Source organism: Aspergillus sydowii (genome assembly GCF_001890705.1).
Source record: "Aspergillus sydowii CBS 593.65 unplaced genomic scaffold ASPSYscaffold_26, whole genome shotgun sequence".
NCBI lineage: Eukaryota > Fungi > Ascomycota > Eurotiomycetes > Eurotiales > Aspergillaceae > Aspergillus > Aspergillus sydowii.
Window position 1 is genome coordinate 25626 of NW_024467884.1, and position 24674 is coordinate 50299.

Genomic DNA, 24674 nt, shown 5'->3' on the forward strand with positions numbered 1-24674 from the left:
TTCGCAGGGTCGTCACGGCGTATAGCAAGGTAGGCCTCATGCCCGGCGCGAACCAGAGCCTTGTGGATGTATATCGTCCAAGGGTCTCGGGTTGTGATTTTTCGAACAAGCGGCCGTTCGTGGCGATCGTTTTCGTCTCGACGTGCGTTGCTTTCCCCGCCAGTGGACGACGGAGTTGTGTGGCTTGGGCTGTTTGTACTGGAGGCTGCTGTTGGAGTTGCCAGACCAATGGAAGGCGTATCATCCTTGAACCAGATGGTCCGTCGGGCGTCAGATGTNGGCATGGTTTTAGGTTTTAAGGGAACCATAGAAAGGTACAGACGGAAAGTGGCCGCGGAGGCGGAGGCAGTTGATTTATAAGGTCGGATCACTAGGCTAATTGTCACATCACCACGTCTGACCACAGCAAGACCGAGATGCCCACCCACAGCGTTCTTCCCCCTCACTTTCAGTAATGATTCGCCCCATCGCACACGGCCCAAATCTATACTCAACAACCTTGGCCTGTGCCGAAATGTGCATGAGAATGCTTTCTGTGCAAGTGTCTACCCGCTGGACAGGCTGGCACATTGGCACCGCACAGTCAGTTCCCGGTTCACCAACGCCTGGTAGAGCGCGCACCTTTTGGCGTGAAGTCCCGCCCTTCAACCCTTCTTGTGCCTACACGAAGAGATGGCATATCACTCAGTTTAGTCTACTCCGCCCCTGATCTCCGACATTTCATACTGGGTCACACGTACCTTCTGGTTTCCGCGGTGGACAGCGAGACCAGACACCTGGTGGGAGGGAGTTTTAGCGGCAGTACTGTGAACAAGGATGGGCATAACTCACTGCAACTGCGACAAGCATCCAGACCAAAATAGTAGCAGAGAACATGATGCTGGAAGTTGTTTTGGCTGACCTCGACGCGCTTGCAAGTTGCTATATATAATTCCTGTGGTCCAAGAAGTGCCCTACTCCGCATAAAATGTGCGGGTACGCAAAATCGCAACGCCTCCTATACATGCTCAGGAATGGACCTCATTTTTGGAATGTGCTTGCAGCGGCGATTGCTCCAATCAGGTTTGAAACCGTGCCCTGTCCCCTCGTTTTCGTCTTGATCAGACACGGGTCGTCGCATTCATGCCCATTTGCCCCGTAGACCCTGTTAGATGAATGCTGCAAAGCATTCCTGATGTAGATCGATTTGGGACTCGTGGTCAAAGGTATAGTAAGCAGTTACTCCATGCACTGGGACTATCCTTGATCTGCATACTACGTACAGTAGAATGGGAAACTAACGCAGATTAATCCTGTATCCGCATCTCAAAAGAGCGCAGCTTGCTGATGCTCAGTCAAAAACTCCTCGCCATAGGTCACAGTGAAGTCCAGTCTTCGGCTGATGTCACATGGTGGAATGCTAGTATGGCAGCTCGCATTCTATTCTGCCTCCGACTTGCGATCCCGATCAGATCACTGGAAGGAAAAAAACTTCTAATTGCAGACAAGTGACGAGGAATTATGACCGTCTGTGCTTCAGCAGGGTTTCCTCTACATTAGGTATAGGTCCTTTTTCAACCAGCGATAAAGACCTCTGTTGGCCCTCATTAACGCAAAGATGTCTCGCGTGTCACGGAGCGCAGCGGCAATGTGCAGCACAAGTTCCGGTGGGAAATCCGCAAAAGACATCGTGAGAAGAATGTAAACGAGGCTCTGCTGTCACTCCCAAGGAGGACAATGGACTGTATGGCGTGGATGATATGGCTGGGCAAGGAATCAGTGCTATTACCTATCCATTATCCCCTATAGTGATATCTGCAATATATCGTTCCCTGCAAGTCATTGTGGACTGGCCTATCACTGATAAACTAATCGGCATTGGGAGTACTCATAGCAGTTATGGACGGCTACACACGTAAGCGAACCTCATCAAGTAGACTCCTCGGTTCTTTTCGAACAGGACGAACCGACCGGCCCTTACTCCTTGAGGGATAACGTATGCTGACGGGCCCTCAGGCTAGAGTATTATGCATCGTGTCCTTTGGCATAACGTTAAACAACCGCCCCAATATCTCCCCACACCGCAGAAAAAGCCTGAGGTACAGTCGCAGGAGTCTGGTTTGCTGGTCTGGAATTTCACTAATGTGCCGGGATCATAAAAGAGGCTGTGAGCTTAAGGAAATCACAAAAACAGAAGACAGAGGGAAAGGGTGTCTCCCTTTACAATGGGCCGCAAACAAGTCCTCAAAACCCAACCATCGAGTCCTCAGAGTAGAAATCGGTGGTAACATATACCGTCACTAGGATATATAAAGGCCAACCAAGATCCAGGCATATTAGATGAGCAAGCTTACAATTCTACCAAGAGCCGGAACAGCAATCGACGAGAGCTCTTTGAAGATGGCGCCACGCCCCGGAAAATCAGGCGGAGTTAACAAGAGACCGCATCGTATGAAGACTCGGACACGGGAAAGAGATGCGGAGCCACTGAAAAGGCGCCTCAACGGCTTGCATGCGCAATCAAATGAAAATATCGCGAAGAGAAAGGCTCTGGAGAGTCAAATCGAGGAGATCGAATCAAGACACCAGAATCCAGAAATCACCAATCGGGCTGAGAACGAAGCGCAGCTCAAAGCCTTATTCAATGAGCTTAATCAGTTGACCGTAAAAGAAGAGGCTATTCAGGCCCAGACCAAAGCTGCAGATGAATCCGAAATGGATGTGGATGATGTGAATCAAGGGCTAGGATTGGATCCCCCAGACTTCGCACAGACCCGAGAAGACAATGTTCCGATGGACGACAGTGACGAAAACAGCACACACGATTTATTAACGCCCAGCGGCTAAGCCGAAGGGGCAACTATCACTTATCTACTAGAACATTTCCCAACATGTGCCTTGTCTCCTTATAGCCCATACAAATTCACTTTTAGCCTATGTCGCTACATCTGTCAGTATCGCAGGGAATTCTCGTTGGTTAGTAATTTTTTTACAGTATCTGTCAGCCCCGGCCCTCAACAACTCCCCAACGGCTTCCCACGTTTCTCTTCCAATTAGTCTCTGCAATGCCGTGTAGCGTAAATGGTTTCGACTATTGACATCCACCCCGTCCGCAACGAGCAGGGAACACAGTTCCTGCGCCTGATATCCACCACAATCATACCTTCCACAAGCCAGTTCTACGCAGCTTCTTTGTATCTTCCTCCTTATATTCTACAAGACTTGTCTCGACTCCTTTCAACCATTCTCAAAAACGTCTATCATCTTATCCTGTGGTGGAATAAGCTCCTCATCGAAGACACGCAAACACGCAGGAGACAGCGCGTGATGGCTTGCTTTTGCCATTTTACTGGGCAGCTCTTCATCGCCGCCTAGGCAAGATGCTAGATCGTAAGTGTTTTTCTCTTGTCTTTTACTATATACAGTACCGACTCTATGCAGTTTGTTTGCTTCTTCCTATCTATATTCTGCAGGTCTTATCTTATCTTCTTCCAACCGCTCTCGGAAATGTCCCTTGTCTTATTTTGCGGTGGAATAAGCTCATCGAAGATACTGAAACATACAGACGGCAGGGCGCGATGCAGGCTCAAGTTCAACTGGAAGGGAAGTATGTATTCCCAGACAATGAAGTTGTTCGAGAGGACCTGTCTGGGAAGCAGTGGGTAAAGGATATTCCATGGCATGATCATATTGAAGAGTTTCTTGTCTGTGGAGCAAGAGTGAGATTCATTTAAGGCCGGCTGCCATCAATGTTGGTAGTAGCAGCCATTTGACGAAGAGGCCCATCGTATTTCTACATGGGAACCGGAGCTGGAGCTATATATGGAGAAATGTTTGTTGAAATTCAATATTTCTTTTCCCTCAGTATGAGATCGAGCTGGAGAACGGTGATCACAGAGACCAACTTTATTGAGCGCTAATATTTACTTATATATAGGTTATGCCCAAACTTCTTCAAGAAGGCCACGAGCTTTTTGCTCTAGATTGGCTTGGTCACAGGCTAAGCGACAAGCCTATCCGAAGGGAGTCTACGACAATTGAATTGCATATGCAGACTTTGACTGCCTTTGTCAGCCATGTTGAACTTACTAATGCTATTCTGGTAGCACACCACTGGGGCGGGTAAGCAAATACTATATTTCTTATCCTTCACCTTTCGCACACTTTTGGTTCTCTAGTTACTACTTACCTCTGTTGACTAACAATACTCCAGATACGTCGCTCTATGCACTATCCCTTCTCTTCCCTCCTTGTCGTTTAGTGGTCTCTTCCTTATTAATCCCTTTTTGCCGCCTCGTCCCCGCGAGATGAGTGTTCACAGTCACATTCTCCACGGAGTCTGGTTTCTCTTAAACGGGATCCTGGATGGTTGTGTCTCAGTCTACTATAGAGCAAACACTCGCCGTTCCTTCCGACCTGGAGAGGACTCCGACTCATCTGGCACTCTACCAGCTCGCTGCTTGCTCACTTTTGGATAGGGCCGGGTCTGCGGATCTAATGGTGAAGGCCAAAATCCTCTGTCTTGCGGAACATGTATTACGCTGTTCAACGGATGGCAATATGTAATCCGCTTAATCTTGAGCAAAGACCAATACTCATCGCATTTTCAACAATCAGCCCTCAAATGACAGGCAGAAACGCTGGAGGACGGGTTTATCCTCCAGACTGACGTGCAACGGTGAACTCTGAATTCAGTCAATATAAATTAACCAATCTTAAAGCACGGTGTTAGTCTGCTGAGCAACAACTCGCTCTACTACGCTCCAATTTTGCAGTTTCGCAAACTTGTTGCTTTGTAGTTATGAATCTCAAACAATATGATACTTGGGATGCATAACTACTATTGAAATAAATTATCACCGAGCCTGTATCCCTGTAACCTCGTGGATCACGTCAGGCCAAATCGGCTTAAATCAAGCTGGAGAATGCCATAATTCCTTACCACTTTCTGCTGTCGGATCAGAGGTAAAGTTGAATGGTTCCAGCAGAAGGGCAGCACTTTCAACCTGGCGTTTCTTTTTGGCTTCTTACTCCATTCGCACATACGATTTTGAAGCAGTGGTTCTCTTGTTTCGAGAGATCGCCGAAAATCGGAGCTTTCTTGCCATGATGGATGTCAAGCTACCGCCATTATAATCATTTCTTTTGGGCATGATATGTGGGCGTGAAGATGCATCCTCTCGAAACAAAGCCCGATGAGGTAGCTCTGGAATTCATGGACGTCGGAAATCCACGCGGCGACGTTTTAGCACGTTTCCGACCTCTGAAATTTGCTTTTGGTTTTCTGGCGTCCGCAATATTTCTTTTCGTAATCCCGCTTCTGCGTTTTGCGGACTACCCGGGCATTATGCCTCGGATGGTTCCGTAGAGATATGCGTCCCTGCGACAGCTTTCTAAACAGTATGTTAGAATTTGCTCCTCCACGAAACAAAGTGACGGTGTGAGTGAAGGTGTTTAATTATGCAGCGTACAGTACCGAGTTACTTGAATCCGCTTTGTTATGCCGGTGGCCATTCGGTTCAGATTTATCCTCCATCATAACTCGCGTTGTATAAGGTGAAAAAGGAACCGCTATTATCCGCGCAGTTTCCTATCTCCATGACCATCGGTATAGAACAATGTTTCAAATGCTTGCTATGGCAAAACACACTATTGCTTTTGTTTCATGACCCTCGCGTGATTGGTATGCGCCAAGTGTCATGTAGAAAGATGTACGTGCTTAGAACGTACGAAAGCCCACTAAAATTATGCTCTCAGTTCGGCTGGCAAAACAAGGAGCTTTTTAGTTTGGTGGTACTGATGGCATGTATCAAAATTGAGGCCAAGCCCCCGCGGAGCACTTCCTGTGTAAGGGAAGGATCAGGGGAATCAAGGGCAAATGTAACTTGACTTTACAGATGTTTATTCCGTTGCTCTGTTCAAGGTTATGGGTCAAAAGCAACTCTGTGCTCGGACTCTTTCACTCGGCTGTACCTAGCCCATGGGCCTCCAAAGCAATTGCGCCGCATGGGCACGTGTTAATAGCGCATATTGCACAGTTTGAGCCAGATCGATGAGTATCCGAAACTTTGTTGCGGTATAAGTAATTGTTATCTCATCGACTCATTTAAATGTCAGCTCAAATCAAGGTAGCGGTTGAAAACCGATATTCCGTGGCCGAACTTAAATTCCCTTGAACCAGAGCCCTGATACGGAACATCCTCTCAGCGCGTTTTATTGAAAATAGAAGAATACCACAGCACCTTCCACAAGTTAAGCCCTTGCATGATATTGTGGAAACCCAACGCCCGCGCATGGAACAGCAAGGGGCGTTAACTGCTGGCAGAAGCTGCAGGATAAACACCATTATAGGGAAGGATTCCGGGCTGCCCCAAAGAAGAGATAATTCGGATGGAAACTCATCTTGCAAGGAAGAAGGGATCGAGTAATAGACTTTACGTTTGTGTACTTGCAACTCAATTTGAGAACTCGTCTCACACTCGGTCAGCGTGAGCACCATAATTGGATCCTTGCTGGACCACCGGCCAAGCAATACCCGCACGGACGGTAGGACCGGGACCGGAAGAGAGCGAGGGGAAGAGGGAAGGTTTCGCAGTAATAAAGGAGCAGGGAAGCTGGATGATCACAACAGGGAAGTTTTAAAAGCAATGAGAGGCGGCGATCTCCAGCGTCAACCGCGTCGGATCCGCTTTTGGTTAACTCGAGGAGAGCACGGGGCTCCTGATCATCGCCTGTCAACGGTTGTGGAGTACTGTGGGAGTGTCTGGAATCCATCAGAGATTCTGGATTCCAGACCCTGGAGGTCTGATGTCTGGACACCTCAACCACGGCTGCAGCCTGTCAACTGTAACTTAATGCAGTGCCAATAATTCCTTAATGTGACGTTTCAGCCTCGCAGGCCGACCGTTTTCAACTTCTTATCCACATTTCATACTCTTCAAATCCCACCATATCAGGCCGATTGTCCTCCTGATTCCCCGCAGCGGGGACTTTTGGCAGGATAAGGCAGACTATCTTCCCATTTATTTGCTATCGCTTCTTTGACAAGAGAGTCTGCGGCTCCACTGCGAGAAGGCAGGGGGGGGGGAAAGGCTCTCCACAATCAATCTCCACTCGCCATCCTATTCAGCTTCTCGCGCGACCTATGCCTAGAACGTCGCCATTCAATGAATACTGTTAATCCTTTATTTTAAACCCCCTTGTGTCCTTCAGCACCTCTGCAGTTTCTACTTGCCATGCGTGTTTTTCGGACATTCCAAAGTTTCGGAAAATACAAAAAATACACCAATGATCTGCGACATTCGTCGCCTTTCCTACCTAGATATATAACCATTGACTTGCCGCTGTTTGCCTCTTGCAGTCTGTCGATCCCTTCTCTATGGTTCCCTCCTGCACCTTCCACCCACTGCCCGTGAGAGTAAATCTCTGACAACTTGGCATAGATGAATTTGATGTACCGCTAAGATGAGCACTGTGCTACCGTCTTCGGCGGACAGCCATTCACGCTTCTTGCCAGACCCAGTACGGCGTCCCATCACACAGAGGTATTTCTTAGAGCATCCAGACAATATGATAACCAAACCTCTTCCACCATTCTTATCCATCCGATTATCAGAGTCCAATTTCATGCTCTGCTGCCTCATCTCCTTCCTCGCCAGGTCTTGCACCGAGTGCCTCACAAAATCTTTCACCTACCCGCACGGGCTCCATATCCTTCAACGAATCTGATGACCAAGATGGTGAGTTGTTGCCACCGTACGACAGTGCATACTTAGGGAAGCCAGGCGCTCCCACCAACGCTTCCATTAATCCGCTGGCAGACTCCCCTTGCGCACCCCCACAGATACCAGCCGCCGACGATAGCTCTGTGGAGGAGGAGCCCTCGAGACATGTTGACTACCTGTCCCACGAATGGATAGAGGAAGATATCTGGACGCCATGGCGTTACGTGGTCTTTCGCAGAGAGAAATATGAGAACAGCGTCAGGCTAGAGAATGCTTCATGGAGAACATGGACCAAACTGAAACACAAAGGGTGGGTATGACAGATCGATCGACCAGTGCTGCAGTTTACAGTAACCCAAAAATCCATCAGCTTACTCTTTTCCAAGCCACACATGCCCCGAAGTTGACACCTGCAGATCTGCGCAAATTCCGGGAAGAGGTTGGAGAGCCGTGGCAAAAAGGATGTATCCATTGCTGGCGTTGATAGGCGACTGCGCTGTGGACCATAAATGGTTAGAACGTTGTTGATCTTTGGATATCCTGGTCAACCGCCTTGAAAGCCCCAACCAGACACCGCCACTGATCGTCATTTCGGCCACTTTTTATGGGCGCCAGCCGAAGGTCCCGATGCTTCGTAGACACCCAAGCTATCGGTCTCCCAGTTGCCGTCTTCTTGGTTTTCGTCACCTGGATCGTCGCCTGTTTCCGAACACGTTTTCTCCGTTTCGGTTGGTGGGGGTAGAATTCAGCAGCCTGCGAGGGCTGTTGAGGTTTCAGGGCTTGGTCCGGTCTCGTCAGCGCCTCGCGGAGCAAATCCAACCGGGACGGAGGTGATTTCTGTGCAGCCATGTTCTGGGCAGGAGGCATTGATAGATGTATAGTCTTACTTCGGGGTGTTCAAGGGTCGATAATTTGCCCATTCACAGTGGTGCATTCAAGGCGGACGATTGTAGGCTTCATGGGAGAAGGTACAGTATGAGAGAAAACGGAATCGGCCCCCGCAACTTTTGTTGTTCAGAATTAAGAACCGTTTATGTTGGACGGTCCGGCTCGGAAGGGAGCAAGGGTGGGCAAGAAATGGGTTTCGAGACCACATTATTTGTTTGTGAATAGCAGGTACCGTGTCACCGAATCACCCACTTTATGTGGGCGACTCTGTGTAGGGTTAAGCAACAACGGGCACTGTGCACAATGCCCAAAATATACGGCCCTAGTCTGCTCGCCTGGTAATAAAACCTTGCCCTTTGCCGCCGTGAAGTCAAGACCTCTCGGTTAGGGAAGTGGGTCGAAATTATTGGTAATCTAGCTGATCCTCAGTAGTTGATGTAAATTCACCGGGGGAAGTTCATTGTTGAAGAGGATCTAGACACGGGCGACTCGGTTGGTGTTGTCATTGCGCGGGCCGAAGTGCTCCTGTCTTTGGCATCATTTCTGGTAGATGAAATCACTGCACTGGACTTGGCTCGAACGGACGCCGTGACGCCGGGGTTGAGCGGATGGGTTGTATTCCGCAATCCGTTCCGTCCCGATGACGCACCCACTGAATGAGAGCTGGTGACTGTCCCTAAAGGAATTGCTCTATGCGCGCTCATACTGGTCTTGGCGAGTGGGGCTGAGGCGTAGGCCTGATATGATGCCAATACAATTACAGCACCGTCCGGCTGAAGTCCGGTGGGAGCTGAACAGGGTGGAGTTGAGTGAGCCGCAAGGTTCTCAGGAAAGACAAGGACAGCCGCAGTGATGCTGGCCAGCATTATCCCGAACCAGGATCTGTCCATGTTGAGATGAGGTCTTGCTCAGTCTGGGCTTGGGCATGGAGAGTGCCTTTCGGTTTCCCGATCTCAGGGGAAAGGAGGGTATTAATGGGTTACTCTCTAAAAGATATTTTCGTCTCTGACAGATGCTTAGAAGACCTCTAACGAAGGTAGCATCAGTTACGTACTGTAGCAGATCGTTATATGCCCGTAGCCATGGGCTTTGAAAGCGAGATTGTCCCCAGGCTCACTGTTTAGAGACCTAAGTGAGGGCTTGTCGGTGAGAATCCTGCGGGTTATATCCGACTGCTCCGAGATATGTGTTCATCTATCAATCAAGCCACTTGATTAGCCACCGTCGAATATTGGATGGCTTCTCCTTGGCAACCGCAACAGCCGGTTGGTCCCAGAAGATACTGGCTGCATGGGACTAGCATGCTGCAGTGCATGATGGTCAATCTCGACACTGGCCTATATATAAAGAAGCCGCTGTTACGATGAAGACTACTACAGCTATATTACTGTCATACCTACCGACTACGCTATCGACAATTGCGTCCTCACTCTCAGCTTCCCGGCTAATGCCACCTACTCCAGAGCAATCATGGGCCGCTCTCAGCAGCAGCAGCAGCAGCAGCAAGTACGATCTACTGTCGGCGGAATCCGACTGACCGGGGCTCCCCAACCACCACTAAAAGCATCTGGACGACTACATCAGGCCCGGCCATTCCAACGATGCCCTGGGTCCGGAAAAGCTCAGAATCAGGTGGAGACGCAAACGAAGGAACAGATACGCCAAAGTTGGCTTCAGAGACTACGACCAAGGACACAAACGGCTAGCAAACACAACAACCTAGGCGATGCATGTGTTCGCTCGTATTCAGCAAGGCTTTTGAACAAAACTTGTAGCGCCTGCTGGCGGCTGTGAAACCTAAGCCAGCAGGACTTCGAGTGGTGGGACCATCTACGGGACACACATATCATCAGTTCAATCTCAACATTTCAGGGCTCCCACAGCCACCGCATATTCTATTAGCTTCTGACAATACTGTATTGTACGTCTCGTAGCTCTAATGAGCCGCTTATGTCCATTCCCAACTTGGTAGGGTACAAATGTAAACAAGCCTCAGTCTTATGGAGCCCGGAAATGAAGCTAGGCTACTACTGTGGTCCGGCGTGTTACCCGCTCAACTGCAGTCTGGATGCTAGCCTATAAACCAAATACCCAGGGGAAATGTTTTGTCTGCTTTATTTTATAGGATAATTTTCTGAGGGATCTGAGAAAAGGCTCACACCGCTGTCTTACAGGAGACGCCGCTTGTCTCGCCCGCAATCACTAGAATATATATTAGAATTTTCACTTTGGCGTTTTTATGACCTGTTCCTTTCGCTTCCACATCTCTGCAACCCATAAATGGCTTCCAATGCACAATTTTCAGGCTACAATATACCACTATCTCAGCCAACTCGCCTTGAAGCGTTCCACTCTAGACTGAAGGGCGTTACGCCTGACTCCACCCGGCGACGAGACGAACTTCGGGTTTCCAAACCTATCCAAGACGACAACGTCAGGGAAGTTCGCGATGATTGGGATTCCTCAGACGGGGTAGATGGAGAAGTCGCCGAAAGTTCGGATCGTGGTTCGGATGGTATGGAGGTCAATAGCCTAGACGTCGGCGGTCTTCTGGAAGAGTATGTATGGTGCCGTAGAACCCGCGATCAGGAACCACGCTAAGAACTTGACAGGCTCAAAGAGAGGATCGAGTACGTCATAAGCTTATCTCCTTGTCGTGGACTTTGGAACGTAGGGATTGACGATCAATTACAGAGCCTTGGAATCCAGTATGGAGGAACAGGAACGGTGGAATAAAGAGGTAAATCAGGCCGTGGATCGGCTGTATTCTTTCCAGCAGCCGACAGGAACAACTGTGGGGAGGAAACTGGCCCGATGAAAGTAGCGACTGAGGTACAGTATGAGCCACGAAGCATAAAATTACTGTGGTAATACTCTAGGGAAGCTATTTAGTTTAAGGATTCGCTGCGCTCCATTGGCCAATTGTCTTAGAAATCTGACAAAAGAGCTCTTGTTTCCCGTCTAATTAAGGCAAGAGAAGGAGGTAAGCAACAAATAGAGATAGCATCCATATATAGACATCACCGGAAAAGACAGGCACTTTGGACTTAACAAAGGAGTAGCACATCAACACAATTGCCAGACCAGAGCCAACAGATAGCCGTCGATTGCTCATGATAGTCCATTAAGTGGCCTTGTCAGTTGGAAGTGACCTGCCTGTTCGATGGTTGCGGTTACAATACAAAGCGCCTCAACAAGTCTAACCATGATTCGGGCCGTTAAGCTCAAGCGAAAAAAGATACATCTATCTGAAATTCTGTTGGACGATCTATCTTCAAATAAAGAGCACACATTGCTCAGGCAAACGGCGCAATTCTTTCTGCTGGGCATGGCGTAGTGGAGCCTAGGGAGACGCGAACGTAGTGTTGAGTTCCAAAATATTTATCACCCAACAGCGGGTGTCTGGAATTGAGACGGGAAGAGATACAACGTATAGATAAGTGTGGCCGACAACGTTCGATTTCAGCTGTCTTCTGTTGCAGACCGAGATATCTGATCGTGCCGATGCAAGACATGTGGTATTAACTTCCCTTACTGAGTCAATCGTTCGGCAAGCATTTTGGACATTTATCTCATTATATAACTGTCTTAATTCCAGAAACAGAACACTGAGACCATGAAATTGAATTTCCAAGATTCCAGTCTAAATCTGAAGTCTAAACCCATCTGAGGCCCTTACTATGGAGACGGTGTGGCCGTGGGTTGGGGCTCTGGACTGAGGTGCAAGGGTACAAGTGTGATAAATATTCTTCTGTCAAGCAGCCCAAGTGCAGCTACTTATACCGGATCAAGCTACCCCTCATAGCCTGCCATTTCTATGCAGGGCATGCTCTAACTTTTTTTCTCTATATAAGGACATGTCTGGCCCTGTCCTTTCTCAAGTAGTCGTCTGAGTGCCCCGACGGCTCGAGAAACATCGTCTTCATTCGTCTGCCAATTGAGCACCGAGACTCGCATGCATCGTTTGCCCCTCCAGGTAGTACCGCTGAAGAACGCTTCGCCTGATTCTGCCACTGCAGAAATCACCGCATCGGTCCATCGATCGTGGTCTGCAGAAGCAGTATGCGCCACAAATCGTACCAGCCCTTGATTTACCGAAGATTTCCACATCAGCTCTGCCCCAGGGAGAGCGGCGATTTGCTCAATCATAGTTTGGGCAAGATGACAGCACCGTTTAACTAGGAGTGCGATTCCTGCTTTCCCAAGCTGGTGCAGTGCGGCGTACGTAGCGAAACCTCGACCACCACGACGAGACCATTCGGGATTCCAGTGGATTTGGTCCCGTACATCTGGCTGTTGTGTCAGGTAGCTTGCATGGTATGACATTGAATTCCGATGAGCCTGAGAGTCTGCGACAAAGGCATATCCGCAGTCGTAAGGCACGTTGAGCCACTTATGTCCATCTGTAGCCCAGGAATCCGCCTCCTCGCTTCCTGAAAGCAAATGGCGATGGGCGGGACTCGCTGCTGCCCAGAGACCGAATGCCCCGTCAACGTGAACCCAGGCACCCCAGCGATGGGCCAGAGGAACCAACTCCGCGAACGGGTCATAAGCGCCGATGTTGAGATCACCAGCTTGCAACACAACAATCACTGGTCCGCCTGAGTACTGCTTTAAGGCCTCATTCAATGTCTCTGCGGTGAGACATCCATTCTCGCCGACCGGTAAGTCCACTATACTGCGACTCCCAATTCCAAGCAATCGCACCGCTCGATCAATCGAACCATGTCTTTCAACGCTGCTCAGCACCTGAATCCGAGGAGCACCGCCTCCAAGTCCCTCAATCTCATGATCCCAGCCATACCGGGCCAAGAGGCTATTCCGCGCTGCCGCAAGGCATGTGATGTGCGCCATTTGGCATCCCGAGACCAGAGCAAAACTGGCCGTGGAGGGCAAGCGAAAGAGCTCTTTGAGCCACATTCCACACACTTCTTCCGCCACAGCTGCGGCCGGACTGGAAGCTGCTATGGCCGCACACTGATTCCATGTAGACGAGAGCCAATCGGCCGCTAGGGCGGCAGGAAGGGTGCCTCCAATGGCCCAAGCGAAAAACCGGCCCCCGCTATTGCCCATAATTCCTCCCGCAGTATTGACAATTAATTCTTCTATAACCTGTTTCGCGCCCGTTGATCCGTCTGGCAGCGGTTTGTGCAGTCGATGACGAAGGTCGGGAAGCGAGACTGTTGGAGAAATGGATATGGTGTCGAGCTTCTCCAAATACCGGAGCGCATGCTCTACAGTCAGCCGCAAAACAGCATGAAATGCTGAACTCTTCGGTTCCCCCTGACTCATGATGAGTAAAAATTGTTTCATGAAGTCTTTCGAAGGAGATGTATGGTATCCAAATATACTATAGTCTGTACAACCTTTGCGAGTAATTTATAGTAGGTGACATTATTTCCATTGCTGCTTAATTGTCCAATCGGCTTGGTTTCCTTGTTGTTGTTGAATTGGCCAATCACATTCTCCTTTTGAGAAGGTTAGCTGCCACACTAGGCGGCGTAGGCCCCCACGGGTCTTCAGCTTCGCTCCTCCGTAAACACTTCCCGTATCGCGAACGAAGCTACCCCCGTGCCCCTGGATATCAGGCATCCAATGACCGTTGATGTACAGACAGCCTATCATAGTTATGTTGCTTCTAACGACAAACAGACACCCACCGGACCGTCCGCCTTACTGTCCCTTGCAGGCCATAGGTGCAAGTTTATGGCACAGATATCGACACCCTCGATCTCACCGAGGAATACCAGATAACTGATCATTTGCATGTTGAGGCTGTTCCAACCTACATTAGTGCAGGGAGCGCTGAAACATGAAGTCCTAATATATATATATCGTAGCTACACTATGCTAGTATAGTTATGCACAGCATAAGTGCTAGCCTGATACCTATCGGCAGGCAGTTGCAGTTCAAATATTCAGACAATTCATAGCAACCCGGAGCACGAGATAGTAATGCATACAAACTCAAACCCCACTCCGCGCGCTGACATACTACTCTCTTCATTCGCAAAGTTGAATTGGAAGGCAATGGCATGTCTAGCCAAGAACATCTTCACACGGGAAACCACTTGTTAAAGACGTTCCCGGGGTCATACGCCTTCTTTATTTCCACCAAGCGCTGCAAATTGCCCCCAAAAATCAGACGCGGGTCTTCATCACCGGTGGCGTAGTTAGAGCTGGGAGAGAACGCACATTGTCAGCATTCGCGACGTCAAGGCAGGGTAATTGAGGAACAAAAATAAGGCTACATACTAAATCTTCATCCCTCCTTCTACTCTACCTTCGGGGAACCCGTTGTCCCACTCCTTGACGATCTGCGTGATTCTCTTTGCATATTTGATGGCCACAGCATCCAAATTTGCACTTTTGAACTTCACCTCGACCATAGCGAGACGGTAATGGCCACGGTTGGCGAACGCCGTTGCATCATGCGGAACAGATGCTATTTTATCCGGATGATCAAACTGGAAAAGAACCGCCGACCCTGCCGTTTCCGGATCGGCTTCTAGCATTCGACTGTATTCCTGAATGACTTGGTCCAGTTGTGCTAGGACGAACGGCGGCTCCCAAACAGCCCCTGCCTGGTATTTTCGACCACCGCGCTTTGCGCCGTCAAGCATAAGGGAGTTTACTTTCGAATATGGCACCATGGATGTCCCGTTGGCTATGGGACCGATTGATATAAGTTTCGCAAATCGATCACGGGCTGTGTCTTCAGGGCCGTCGTAGAAAGGGAAGACGGCGATTGCTGGCTGTGGATACCTCCTAGGTTAGCTTCCTGACCTTGGTAACTTATTATCACTCCAATGTCTACTATTCGCTCACCTGGTTCTGTGGCGGCGGTGACACAACAGCGAGCAGAGCAGCTTCGTTGGGCTCTTGGTCGCTGCTCCACTCGTTCAGAAATTCGACAAGCTCAGGGACTTTGTCCAGGGTGTAGACGAGCATTCCACTGACACTCATAATCAGCATCAGCAACCCATGTTGATTTGGATAACCCCATATCTGCGTGGTACTAACGCAAACACGTCATCAGGCCTTTCATATGCCTGAAAAACAAACTCCACCTAGCCGTTAAGGAACCTTTAGCATACTGTGCATCTTTAGATATGCAGGAAGGGGGGAGACTTACAACCACACCAAAGTTACCGCCGCCTCCCCGGATTCCCCAGTAGAGATCTGGGTGTGACGCAGCCGATGCATTTACGGTGCAGCCGTCCGCAAGGACAACTGTAGCACTGAGTAGGTTGCGGATAACTTGGCAAGAGCTGGCTGCTAGATACAAGAGATAGGCAGATGATGTAATCGGTATACATATATACAACATGCACACCGGGATTATGACAGGAATGTTGCATCAATTCCTTGATAGCTGCTCGATTTAGAAACCGTCATTTAAGTAAATACATTGTTAAGCAACTGCTCCATGCTTTCTTCCGGAGAAGGAGATAACTTGGCCCTGGCTTTTAATCTTTTGAGATCATCATCAGTTCCTTGGTAAAGAATATTGACAATTGTCTTGAGAACCTCCTCAATTTGCTGGGCTTTTTCTAGAGTTTCTTTCCGACGTTTATCTTTGCTCGGATTGTAATGGCAGTCAGACTCCGTTCTCGCACACTCATCACACGGAGATGATCCAGAGCACTAAATTTGTAAATGTTATTTAAAGTCAGACTTACTGGTTTATTAAACCACCTTAGTACGCTTTATTTGACAAGAAGTGCAAGCCACTGGCTGGCGTTTTCGCTTAAGCTGACTCGGCTCTTGGACATCAGCGGGTCTAGACAGGGTGGCAGGGAGTAGCGGCTGTAAGGAAGAGCGGTTCGCCATTATTTTAGATGGGCTGTCAGGCTGGCAGGAATTTAACGAGAAGTATTCTCTAATAAATTTTAAATTGTCTCAAGCTCTATTAAGTACAGCAGCTGCACTTATTATCACCTCCTTAAGGGAACAAACAAAGAAACTTATGGTTACTTCAGGAAGGCTGCAGTGTGAGTGTGTCAAGCAAGCTGTTTGCTTTTTCCCAAGACAAAGAACTGCCTCCTAAGCCTACATAACAAGATTAGGAGAGAAAGAGAAGAAATATTTTTAGCGCGTTGATGTGGCAGAAATACTGGTCATACCACGCTTGGGGGGAGGGGGCGTTTCGGACAGTCGGAAAGTATCCCCTTACCTTGCAACCCCTTCGCGGCTTCGAATATTCTTACCGCAACACAATTACGAATCTGCATCATGCTTGCAGAGGGTTGAGATCAGATGCCCTCAAGAACGCACCGGCTGGTATCTTTGGATGCAGAAAAGTGGAAGGGGACCGACCTCGCTCAGTCAGCTATGGTCAGAAAGGATCATGTGGACAACTAACGGCCACGTGATAAGCAGCGCGGGGTTGACCTCTCACATCCGTCTCAAGGCGTTAAAGACGATCGCTCACGGCAATACCACCTTTCATTCCACCAATATTCCTACAAATATCCAGGATACTCTACATTTCCATGCAATGATGCAGAAGCAGGAAGATAGCCCACAAGGCGGGTTTCTCACTTCCCAACGCCATGACAATGTCTTTGAAAAAATACATACCGAAGAAGATGTCTTCCGATTTATCAGCTCTACAAGTGGACTCACAACAAATGCAAAGGATATATCAGCCAAGTCACACACAACGCAAACCCTCGGAGATGTGTCTGATAATACTCTCCAGAAGATCAACGATCGCAGAGTTACACCCAAAGAGAGCACAGGCCAACAGTCAAAGACCTCTCAATTTGCACACTATGGAGAGGGCCAAAAGCTGGGAAAGCAGACGTGAACAAATGAAATCGGTGGATCAAATAATGCTGAAAAAGCTGTTGGGCTCTCGACACAAGACCGCCTTAGTGGTTTAGCCTCTCTCATCTGCAGCCTGTAAATCCCGAGATTTCTTGAGTTGCAAGAATAACATTACTCAAGGCGATTCACGACTTTAGATAGATTTGTTTAGCTGCATCCCCGAGGATTGATGACTTTGCGAACGTCTTTTGATCGGTTTTCGGATAAGGGACTTGGAATTCACCCGCAGGTTGCCATATATACTGTATTCGGGACTCTTTTTTGGAGTAAATAGCTGGTCACATAAGCGTGTGTCTATTTTCAGCGATCCATTGGTATCCATTCCCTTCTCTAGGAAGCTCATCTGGTTTCAGGTATTGGACATCTCTTACGAATCTTTTATAAGCACTGTTTAGAAACTGTGAGTCGCCATCCAGCAGAAGCAAGAAGCTCCATGTGATGCTCGTACGTAGCCCTTATCGACCAGGCAAAAAGGACTAACTACCTGCGACGTATTATGTGATCCCAAGTCATCATTCCTCACAAAAACAACTTAAGGAGTTAACAAATCCTTAGGCCAAACATATGCCTCACATAGTGGATTGGTTGTATATTGAGAAAAGAAAATAGCACCTGCAGATAGGCGATGTAGATGAATAAACAGCAACATGGACGCTAAATTCTGCACAGATGCAAACTGAGTCCACGCGAAGAGACGCTACATAGACTCAGCGAACCGGCTTCTGGGTAGACTGATCATGTTGAAGTGGTTGGCCCGGACCATAATGAATCTGGAACCTATCATTGTCTTCTTCGCGCTGCGAAGCTACACTTTGCTGCGAGCCGACGTGGTTGAGAGACAACTGATAGAGTGAATCGCTAGATACCTGTCCAAGGATCTGTAGCGATCTCCTCCCCGTGCTGATTTTTTTTGCGTTCAACAAATCCCCAACCGTCGAAATCAACATTTGCTGTGAGTCATCCAGTGAAGTGACATCCTCAAACACATTTACCCGAGGCACCTCCGTCCTGCTAGACGCTTCAGCACAGATTTCGAGACACTGCTTGATGCCCTTCTTTTCCTCTATAATCTGCTGAACATCATGCACAACAGCATTTGAATTCTTTTGGGTTTCTTGAGTCCCAACTGAATTTTTCAGGCGGACAAGGTGTTCCTGAAGTTGGGATGATGTCAGGGTAATTTTCTGCAGACAATCATGTAGGGAAGCATCAGCCATTCGCTTTGCGATGGTTTGTTCGCTTCCTGTTACCACAGTGCTCTCTCTAGAAGCTGTCGCCATCTGGCCGCCCGGTTCCTTGAGCCTTGTCTGGGACTGTTGAATGTATTCAGAAACTTGTGCGCAGATCGAAATGCAGTGTTCTGTGCTTTTGCGCTCCTCCTCCATCTGTTCTAATACCGTCGCTTTTTCTTGCGAAGAGAGAGATTTCAATTTGTCCTCGATATCCTCCAGCCTATCTTGAAGATCTGAGGTAGTGTTGGAGATCATGTCTTTGTATTCGTGGAGAGCCTGGGTGGTTACGGCTACCGTACGACTAAAGGAAGTTAGACAGGTGCAACTGAGGATAATTCTTCAACTTACAAAGTCGCTCCCCCTAGAGCGATACTGATGGTGGCTTTGTAGTTGGCTAAGACATGCCGAAAGGCGGTAATATCATCTCCAAGATACTGAAGCCGAGTCCAGTCCCGAAAACTGCTCCTTTGCCCCTCAGAGTGTTTAACACACCTGCCGATCGCATCACTAAGTTCCTTGCAGGCTATACCGCACCGTATCAGAGGGAGCTTTAGCGCTGATAACTCAGACTCATATTCTATTGCCACTTGCTCCAACGTTTCAAGAACTTGTGAAAGGGACTCAACCTCGTCTCGTAGCTCTCGGGCGCTCCGCTTACTGCTTCGAAAATTATTAATCGTCTGATACAGCACTTTGCTGGCCTGTAAAGCGAACCCAGTCAGGCCAACAATACTAGATGCGATAGACAAGGGGTCCGCCATATTATAGACTGTCAGAAGAAGAGGAATGAAGGAAAGTTGTGTAAATATACTGGTTGAAAAGCTTTCTCCGCTCTCCTAGGGAGTTATTATTGTAAAAGAATGCGGGGCACGAAAAGTCGATGCTGATGACACGTGGAGGAGAGGTATATGCCACACAAGCGTCCGGGTGAATTTCTGAATCAACAACACACTCGAGAGACCAAGTACCAGTATTTCGATGGCGTCAATAGAGCCAAAATGATTATTTACATTTGTACTAACTGTCAAAATTGAAACAACGAGAACGACAGAAATATTTCTGTGGCTCCTAACGTTTTGAGAAGGCTATCAATTCATCAAAATACCTTGGTTTTGGTCCACGAGCAGCACGTGATGTCATCAGACACGCCTCCAAACCCCACTTTCTCCTGTTCGGATTAACACGCGATATCGACGCTCGCCTCGTCCCTTGGGATATAATCAAATCAAATACACTAGACCGCTCTATATTGCTATACCAATGATTCATGATCACATGGAGAGAAACGGTTCTCATGCTGGCAGTAATTCTGCTGCGTCTGATATACCTTCCAGTCAACACCCTGAGAATGTTTTTGAAGATATCCATGCCGATGATGATGCCTTCCAGTTTATCGGCTCTGTGAAGGGCTATGCAACAACAGCTAAGTCCGTATCGGCGAAAATACGCGCGACCCAATGCCTTGGAGATTTGTCTGATCCGACTCTCCTGCAAATATCCGAAAATCACCGTGGTACCGCCATCACATCTGCAGACCAACGGTCAAACGCTACTCACATCGAGCTGACCCATGGACAAGGGCGAACATTAGGGACGAACAATTAAGGATGTGGAGGAATGGTTTTCAAGGTTGCGGGTATGAGCGCGTGGATGAGCATTGATATATTTTGCGACGGAGCCGGATACTGCAAACTCGCACTATGAGCTCATAGCCTGTTGTAACTATTGTGGTGGATCTCAGGCAAAGCATCGCCCCTTGATAGGCTTAGTGGTATAGGACCTAATCGAGATGACGGCTTGCCAGCTGGTTTTCAGAAACTCCCAATGTTGGGATCCAGGTAGATCCTGAGTAGTAACATCTCTGTAGGAATGATCGCAAATCCTTCCCATTCGAATAGCAAGCGTCGTTGATAACGGCAGGAGTGATGTTGCACCCGTAAAAGAGGTTATTCAAATAGTTCAATAAATCTTTGCGCTGCTCAGGAACTCTGTATAACAGGGGTTCGTGAAATAGAAATATGAGGCCATAAATTTGCTATCAACAGCGGAATCGCCCACGTGGATGGCGGCATGTTTGTCGTGATAGCCTCTGTGCCAGCCTTAACGATATTAAACAACCCTACTACTATGGCATTTGCTATTTTGGTATTTTGAACAAATGGGTTCGCAGTTAAATAAAGCGAACGAAATCTAAAGACTGTGTCCTAGGCTCCGAATCCATAGTAGCACGCTCATGAGTGATTGGAAGTAATTCAATAAGTTGTGCTACAGCCTCTTTGCTGTTGAATTACGATATCGCGAAGTTCTTATTCATATCTAATTATGCACAGGCAGCTTTAGTGGAAACACGCCTCTGAATGGACACTTCACCAGAACGCCATCCAATTGAGCAGCAGCCCAATCTTCCAAGTGCTGCCCGAAAACCATCAAGTGGAAACATGATGGACTCCCTCCGCATGCCTCTGCAGATGCATTTGATGGTGAAACTCCACGTCATCGCACGAGTTGCACTTGCGGTCCTGCAAGTGGGAAGTCTTAAAATGTCGCTTAACACCGTTGTGGTCAGAGTACTTTTTATTACACTGAAAGCACACCACGGGCTTTGGCTTTTTCTTGGGCTGTCCCTTCGGTACCGCAAATTGCTCCTCTCGTACTGGTGCGGTTGGCTGCTCCTCGGACTTGCGCTTTCGAGGCGGAGGAGGGCTAGTTCGGTCTTCGTCTTCGGACGACGCAGAGCGTTTCGGCCGCACGGAGCGGACCACCCTCCGGAAAGCCACAATACTGGATCCCAGCCACAACCGCTTTATTGCGCCGCGCCCACTCATCTTCTAATGAGTCGGAGACGGGCCAGGTAAAGAAATTCTCCACAACAAGGATCTGCTGAGAAGGCATGGCGAAGTCCTTCCGCAGTAGCTCACGCGCCAGTTCATCATTCACGGCACCGCCGGTCAGCTGCCTCTCGATATCAAGCACGGCCTGTTTCCGGCTAAAGTCCTGGCGAATATCCTTCCGTCGTTTCTCCTGCAGGCTTCGACGTAAGTTACGGACCTTCCGCTCCTGGTCTTTTAGCAATACCAACAATGTCGGATCATCAGAGTCGTCGCACTGCATCTCCAACTCGATCTGCCAACGGATCGCGGCCTGTAGCTGGGGGTCCTTCTCCACCAGCGCACGGTCGGCATCGGTTAAGTACCGTGGCCGGCGCCGGTCGATCCAGCGGCTCACCCGCGACACGGCTCTCGAAAACTCAAGATCAGGATCAAGGCCACACATGACCTCCTGTAAACCAGCATGGCGTCGAGGACGATAGTGTTTGATAAAGGTCCTGCTACTAGCATGCGCCATATTAACATTGCGTTGCGCCTCACTGACAAATCCTAGGTGCCAGTCAGCGAACAAAGCTCATTGATGGCAGGCACTGGGAAGGACAAGGTCGCCACTTACCACTTTGGTCGAGCAGCTCACCTCCACCGTAACGAAATTGATGTGAGAAGAAAGGGTATAGAAATCCATGTATCTCACTCAATGATCTGAGTTGTCCATCGAGCGTTTCTCCACTCATGCGTGTCTCCCACAAGATACGGGCCTGGCCATTGACCACGTCCACCTTCGGGAAGACATAGTAATCGTCCATCTCTTGTTTCAACGGGAGTGGCATCTCTTGCCGGCCATCCTCGACCAAAAGTCTCCGAAGGTCTTCCATCGACGTTAGGTGAGGCGCCTCGAACGCGTTCACAAAAAAAAGGATGCTGAAAAGCAGGACGTGTGGGCTAAAGACTAGCGACACGCCATAAACTATTTCCGGCAGTGCAAAGGTGTTGCTGATTTATGCGTCAGCGTTATGGGAACTATGGGAATAATATGACTCGTGAAGCCACCTACAGTTTAGACATTCCGAGAATGCTTTTCACGAACCGGGGTTGAATTTCGATCATAGGCACGGGAGGCCCTCCCCGTGGGTCTCGCTGGAGAGTCAGCTGGAGATGTTTAAACTGGAGGTTCAACATTGCGTGTTTTCTGTTGATCGTAAAAAGACCAATCGTGTTATATAGACAGAGAATGATCCGCTGGAATCCCAAGTGGAATCGCTTCTCCCTGGTTTGGAGGATGGTCTCGTTAAAGGGAACCATGTCTTCAATGTAGACCGGAACATTTTCTCGCGGCTGCTTGTCCAAGCCATGTTTGTCAATAAGTTATCTCATTCCCTGTTCATCGGCGTCAGAATCGGATGGATCGTAATCAAACGACGAAACCAAACTCACCGTCCGTACCGCCTCTCCCATCTCCTCGCTCATCTCATGCTTAGTGACCCGGGTGTAGTAGATCCGAAAATATTTCCAGTCGGCGTTGAAGGCGCTCGCTTTTTTGTAACGCTTCTGCCGACGGCCGCTGTTGGGGTTGTACTCAAGTTTGCAGCACCAGTTCAAAAACCGGTGCATATCATTCGGAGTGGCCAGCTTCAGTGCCTCCTCTGCATCTTCCCACTTCAGCTCGGCTGACGGCTCGATCGCTTTGGCCCGACAGAACCTGAAAGCAAGACAGTTAGCAGAGGATCTTCCCGCTGGGAGGGGGTCGGAGAGCAACAACGAACCAAATCCAACGCTCCTTCAGCCGAAGATTCAGTTTCTTAGTACCGCTGGCCTTGCCGTAATCTTCAGGAATCTTGGAAAGTTCCTCGCCCGTGTCATCGGCCGGGACTTCATAGTGCGCCCGATGCTGCAATTCCGCTGCCGACACGCTTGTGTTCCTGTTGGGTCCCTCCGTAGGAGGCTCCATGGATTTCGCTTGGGGGCACTGTGCCCTTCCTTCCCTGGTCGGTGTTTCTCTGTGTTTATTCCCCTTGGCAGACGCCTTTCGAGGCCCGGGCGAGGGGCAATCTGGTTCCGTCAAATCGGTGTCAGAGTTCGGGTCGTACGCTGGATCGTCGTCGGTGTCGGAGCCTGTTCTGGAGGTCGTTTCGCTCGTAGCGGGCGGGCGGTTACCGTGAGTAGGACTTCGACGACGCATGGCTGAAGGCGGACATCGACCGTAGGACGAAGCGGTTGGATAACTTGAGGGAAAGGCCAACTCTGGCAATCGAAATAGCAGGCGTGGGGAAGCGACTGTGAGAGAGCGATCGACTTCGACGCTGACAACGGGGGTACCAACAAACCATAAAGACTACTATGAATCACTTGACGGCACTGAGAACTTCGGACGAAACAGCAGAACTCATCCTCTGTTGCTTTAAGAGCAGATTCCACTTCACGTGTCACTTGATTGTCTTCCTCTGCTAGTATATTCCCACGGTAGCTCTTTTCGTTGAGAGAGCCACGGCGATAGTGGCAGATGTCTCTAGCGCTGTTGAAGAGTCGTTCAACCCCCGCGCCAGTGGCGGGCACAGAGAGTAGATAGCGTGCAAGACGGGAGAGGACAGGATAGTCATGTTCATGATCTTTCCAGTAAGCCCTTGGCGGGAGCGGAACAATCCCTGTATTATGTCAATTTCTAGATGAAGAGAAAAGAAACCAGGAAAGTTTCCCACCTTCTTGAAGATATCGGTCCACCTCGTCCTGTTGGTCTCCGCTCCTGGGCAAAGAGCTGCTTGACGGTCCAAGCAGCATGTCTAACTCCGATACTTGCTACGGGGCATGATACCTTGTAGGACAGAAGGACAAATCAGGAATCTGCTGTTGGTATTGAAGAAAGCCCTTCCTTAGGTATCCCTGATAGTGCCGTGAGGTCTCACTATGGCATTTAGAGTATTCCGTGTCACCAAAAGCCGAGAGTTTGTATTGGGGTGCGAGCATTGTCCCTGTGGCGTACAGGAATCCATGATCGCGGTATGTTTTGTCATAATAGTCTCTTAGCTTTTGTTTTGCCGCGAGCAAAGCATCATACATCGCCCTCTTCCATGGCATCTTCTTCTTGTTTAAACTCTGGGTTGACTTCTCAATATGTTCCAGGAGCTTCCTATATACAAGGAAGACACTATTGATTGTTATATCCTTTGTTTTCATGAGGGCCATTGTGAACTGAA

At 48.9% G+C, this 24674-nt stretch overlaps 11 protein-coding genes across 11 annotated transcripts; 5 read left to right on the forward strand and 6 right to left on the reverse strand.

The window, feature by feature from the left end:
• On the reverse strand, nucleotides 1-284 carry ASPSYDRAFT_52617 (uncharacterized protein; the record flags this gene model as incomplete). The annotated part of the gene is made up of 1 exon (XM_040848521.1): nucleotides 1-284. A coding segment is annotated over one exon (284 nt), but the record flags the coding sequence as incomplete, so codon positions are not given.
• Nucleotides 277-720, forward strand: ASPSYDRAFT_52618 (uncharacterized protein). Its single transcript, XM_040848522.1, has 2 exons — nucleotides 277-314; nucleotides 417-720. Exons 1-2 carry the CDS (start codon nucleotides 283-285, stop codon nucleotides 610-612), a joined length of 228 nt encoding a protein of 75 aa, XP_040695802.1. The 5' UTR covers nucleotides 277-282; the 3' UTR covers nucleotides 613-720.
• Nucleotides 721-2192: 1472 nt separating this feature from the next.
• ASPSYDRAFT_52619 (uncharacterized protein) lies at nucleotides 2193-2789 on the forward strand (the record flags this gene model as incomplete). Its single annotated transcript, XM_040848523.1, has 1 exon — nucleotides 2193-2789. A coding segment is annotated over exon 1 (410 nt), but the record flags the coding sequence as incomplete, so codon positions are not given.
• Nucleotides 2790-7949: 5160 nt separating this feature from the next.
• On the reverse strand, nucleotides 7950-8663 carry ASPSYDRAFT_52623 (uncharacterized protein). The gene is made up of 2 exons (XM_040848524.1): nucleotides 8090-8663; nucleotides 7950-8013 (listed from the first exon to the last, which is right to left on the reverse strand). The coding sequence occupies exon 1, from the start codon at nucleotides 8568-8570 to the stop codon at nucleotides 8217-8219; it is 354 nt and encodes a 117-aa protein (XP_040695804.1). The 5' UTR covers nucleotides 8571-8663; the 3' UTR covers nucleotides 7950-8013; nucleotides 8090-8216.
• Nucleotides 8664-10845: 2182 nt separating this feature from the next.
• Nucleotides 10846-11663, forward strand: ASPSYDRAFT_52625 (uncharacterized protein). The gene is made up of 2 exons (XM_040848525.1): nucleotides 10846-11149; nucleotides 11204-11663. Exons 1-2 carry the CDS (start codon nucleotides 10872-10874, stop codon nucleotides 11325-11327), a joined length of 402 nt encoding a protein of 133 aa, XP_040695805.1. The 5' UTR covers nucleotides 10846-10871; the 3' UTR covers nucleotides 11328-11663.
• A 594-nt stretch (nucleotides 11664-12257) lies between these two features.
• On the reverse strand, nucleotides 12258-13896 carry ASPSYDRAFT_52628 (pyridoxal phosphate-dependent decarboxylase family protein). The gene has a single exon (XM_040848526.1). It carries the CDS (start codon nucleotides 13881-13883, stop codon nucleotides 12423-12425), a length of 1461 nt encoding a protein of 486 aa, XP_040695806.1. The 5' UTR covers nucleotides 13884-13896; the 3' UTR covers nucleotides 12258-12422.
• Nucleotides 13897-14431: 535 nt separating this feature from the next.
• On the reverse strand, nucleotides 14432-16402 carry ASPSYDRAFT_724926 (uncharacterized protein). The gene is made up of 5 exons (XM_040850650.1): nucleotides 15727-16402; nucleotides 15615-15661; nucleotides 15420-15546; nucleotides 14847-15346; nucleotides 14432-14770 (listed from the first exon to the last, which is right to left on the reverse strand). The coding sequence occupies exons 1-5, from the start codon at nucleotides 15919-15921 to the stop codon at nucleotides 14647-14649; spliced, it is 993 nt and encodes a 330-aa protein (XP_040695807.1). The 5' UTR covers nucleotides 15922-16402; the 3' UTR covers nucleotides 14432-14646.
• Nucleotides 16403-16941: 539 nt separating this feature from the next.
• ASPSYDRAFT_37670 (uncharacterized protein) lies at nucleotides 16942-17403 on the forward strand (the record flags this gene model as incomplete). The annotated part of the gene is made up of 1 exon (XM_040845556.1): nucleotides 16942-17403. One exon carries the CDS (start codon nucleotides 16942-16944, stop codon nucleotides 17401-17403), a length of 462 nt encoding a protein of 153 aa, XP_040695808.1.
• Nucleotides 17404-18130: 727 nt separating this feature from the next.
• Nucleotides 18131-19416, reverse strand: ASPSYDRAFT_165353 (uncharacterized protein; the record flags this gene model as incomplete). The annotated part of the gene is made up of 2 exons (XM_040843349.1): nucleotides 18131-18956; nucleotides 19004-19416. The coding sequence occupies 2 exons, from the start codon at nucleotides 19414-19416 to the stop codon at nucleotides 18131-18133; spliced, it is 1239 nt and encodes a 412-aa protein (XP_040695809.1).
• A 183-nt stretch (nucleotides 19417-19599) lies between these two features.
• Nucleotides 19600-20321, forward strand: ASPSYDRAFT_52632 (uncharacterized protein). The gene is made up of 2 exons (XM_040848527.1): nucleotides 19600-20168; nucleotides 20235-20321. Exons 1-2 carry the CDS (start codon nucleotides 19916-19918, stop codon nucleotides 20258-20260), a joined length of 279 nt encoding a protein of 92 aa, XP_040695810.1. The 5' UTR covers nucleotides 19600-19915; the 3' UTR covers nucleotides 20261-20321.
• Nucleotides 20322-21081: 760 nt separating this feature from the next.
• Nucleotides 21082-23662, reverse strand: ASPSYDRAFT_63056 (DUF3435 domain-containing protein; the record flags this gene model as incomplete). The annotated part of the gene is made up of 6 exons (XM_040850210.1): nucleotides 21082-21374; nucleotides 21406-22032; nucleotides 22100-22476; nucleotides 22538-22818; nucleotides 22918-23182; nucleotides 23247-23662. The coding sequence occupies 6 exons, from the start codon at nucleotides 23660-23662 to the stop codon at nucleotides 21082-21084; spliced, it is 2259 nt and encodes a 752-aa protein (XP_040695811.1).
• Between the last annotated feature and the right edge of the window lie 1012 nt (nucleotides 23663-24674).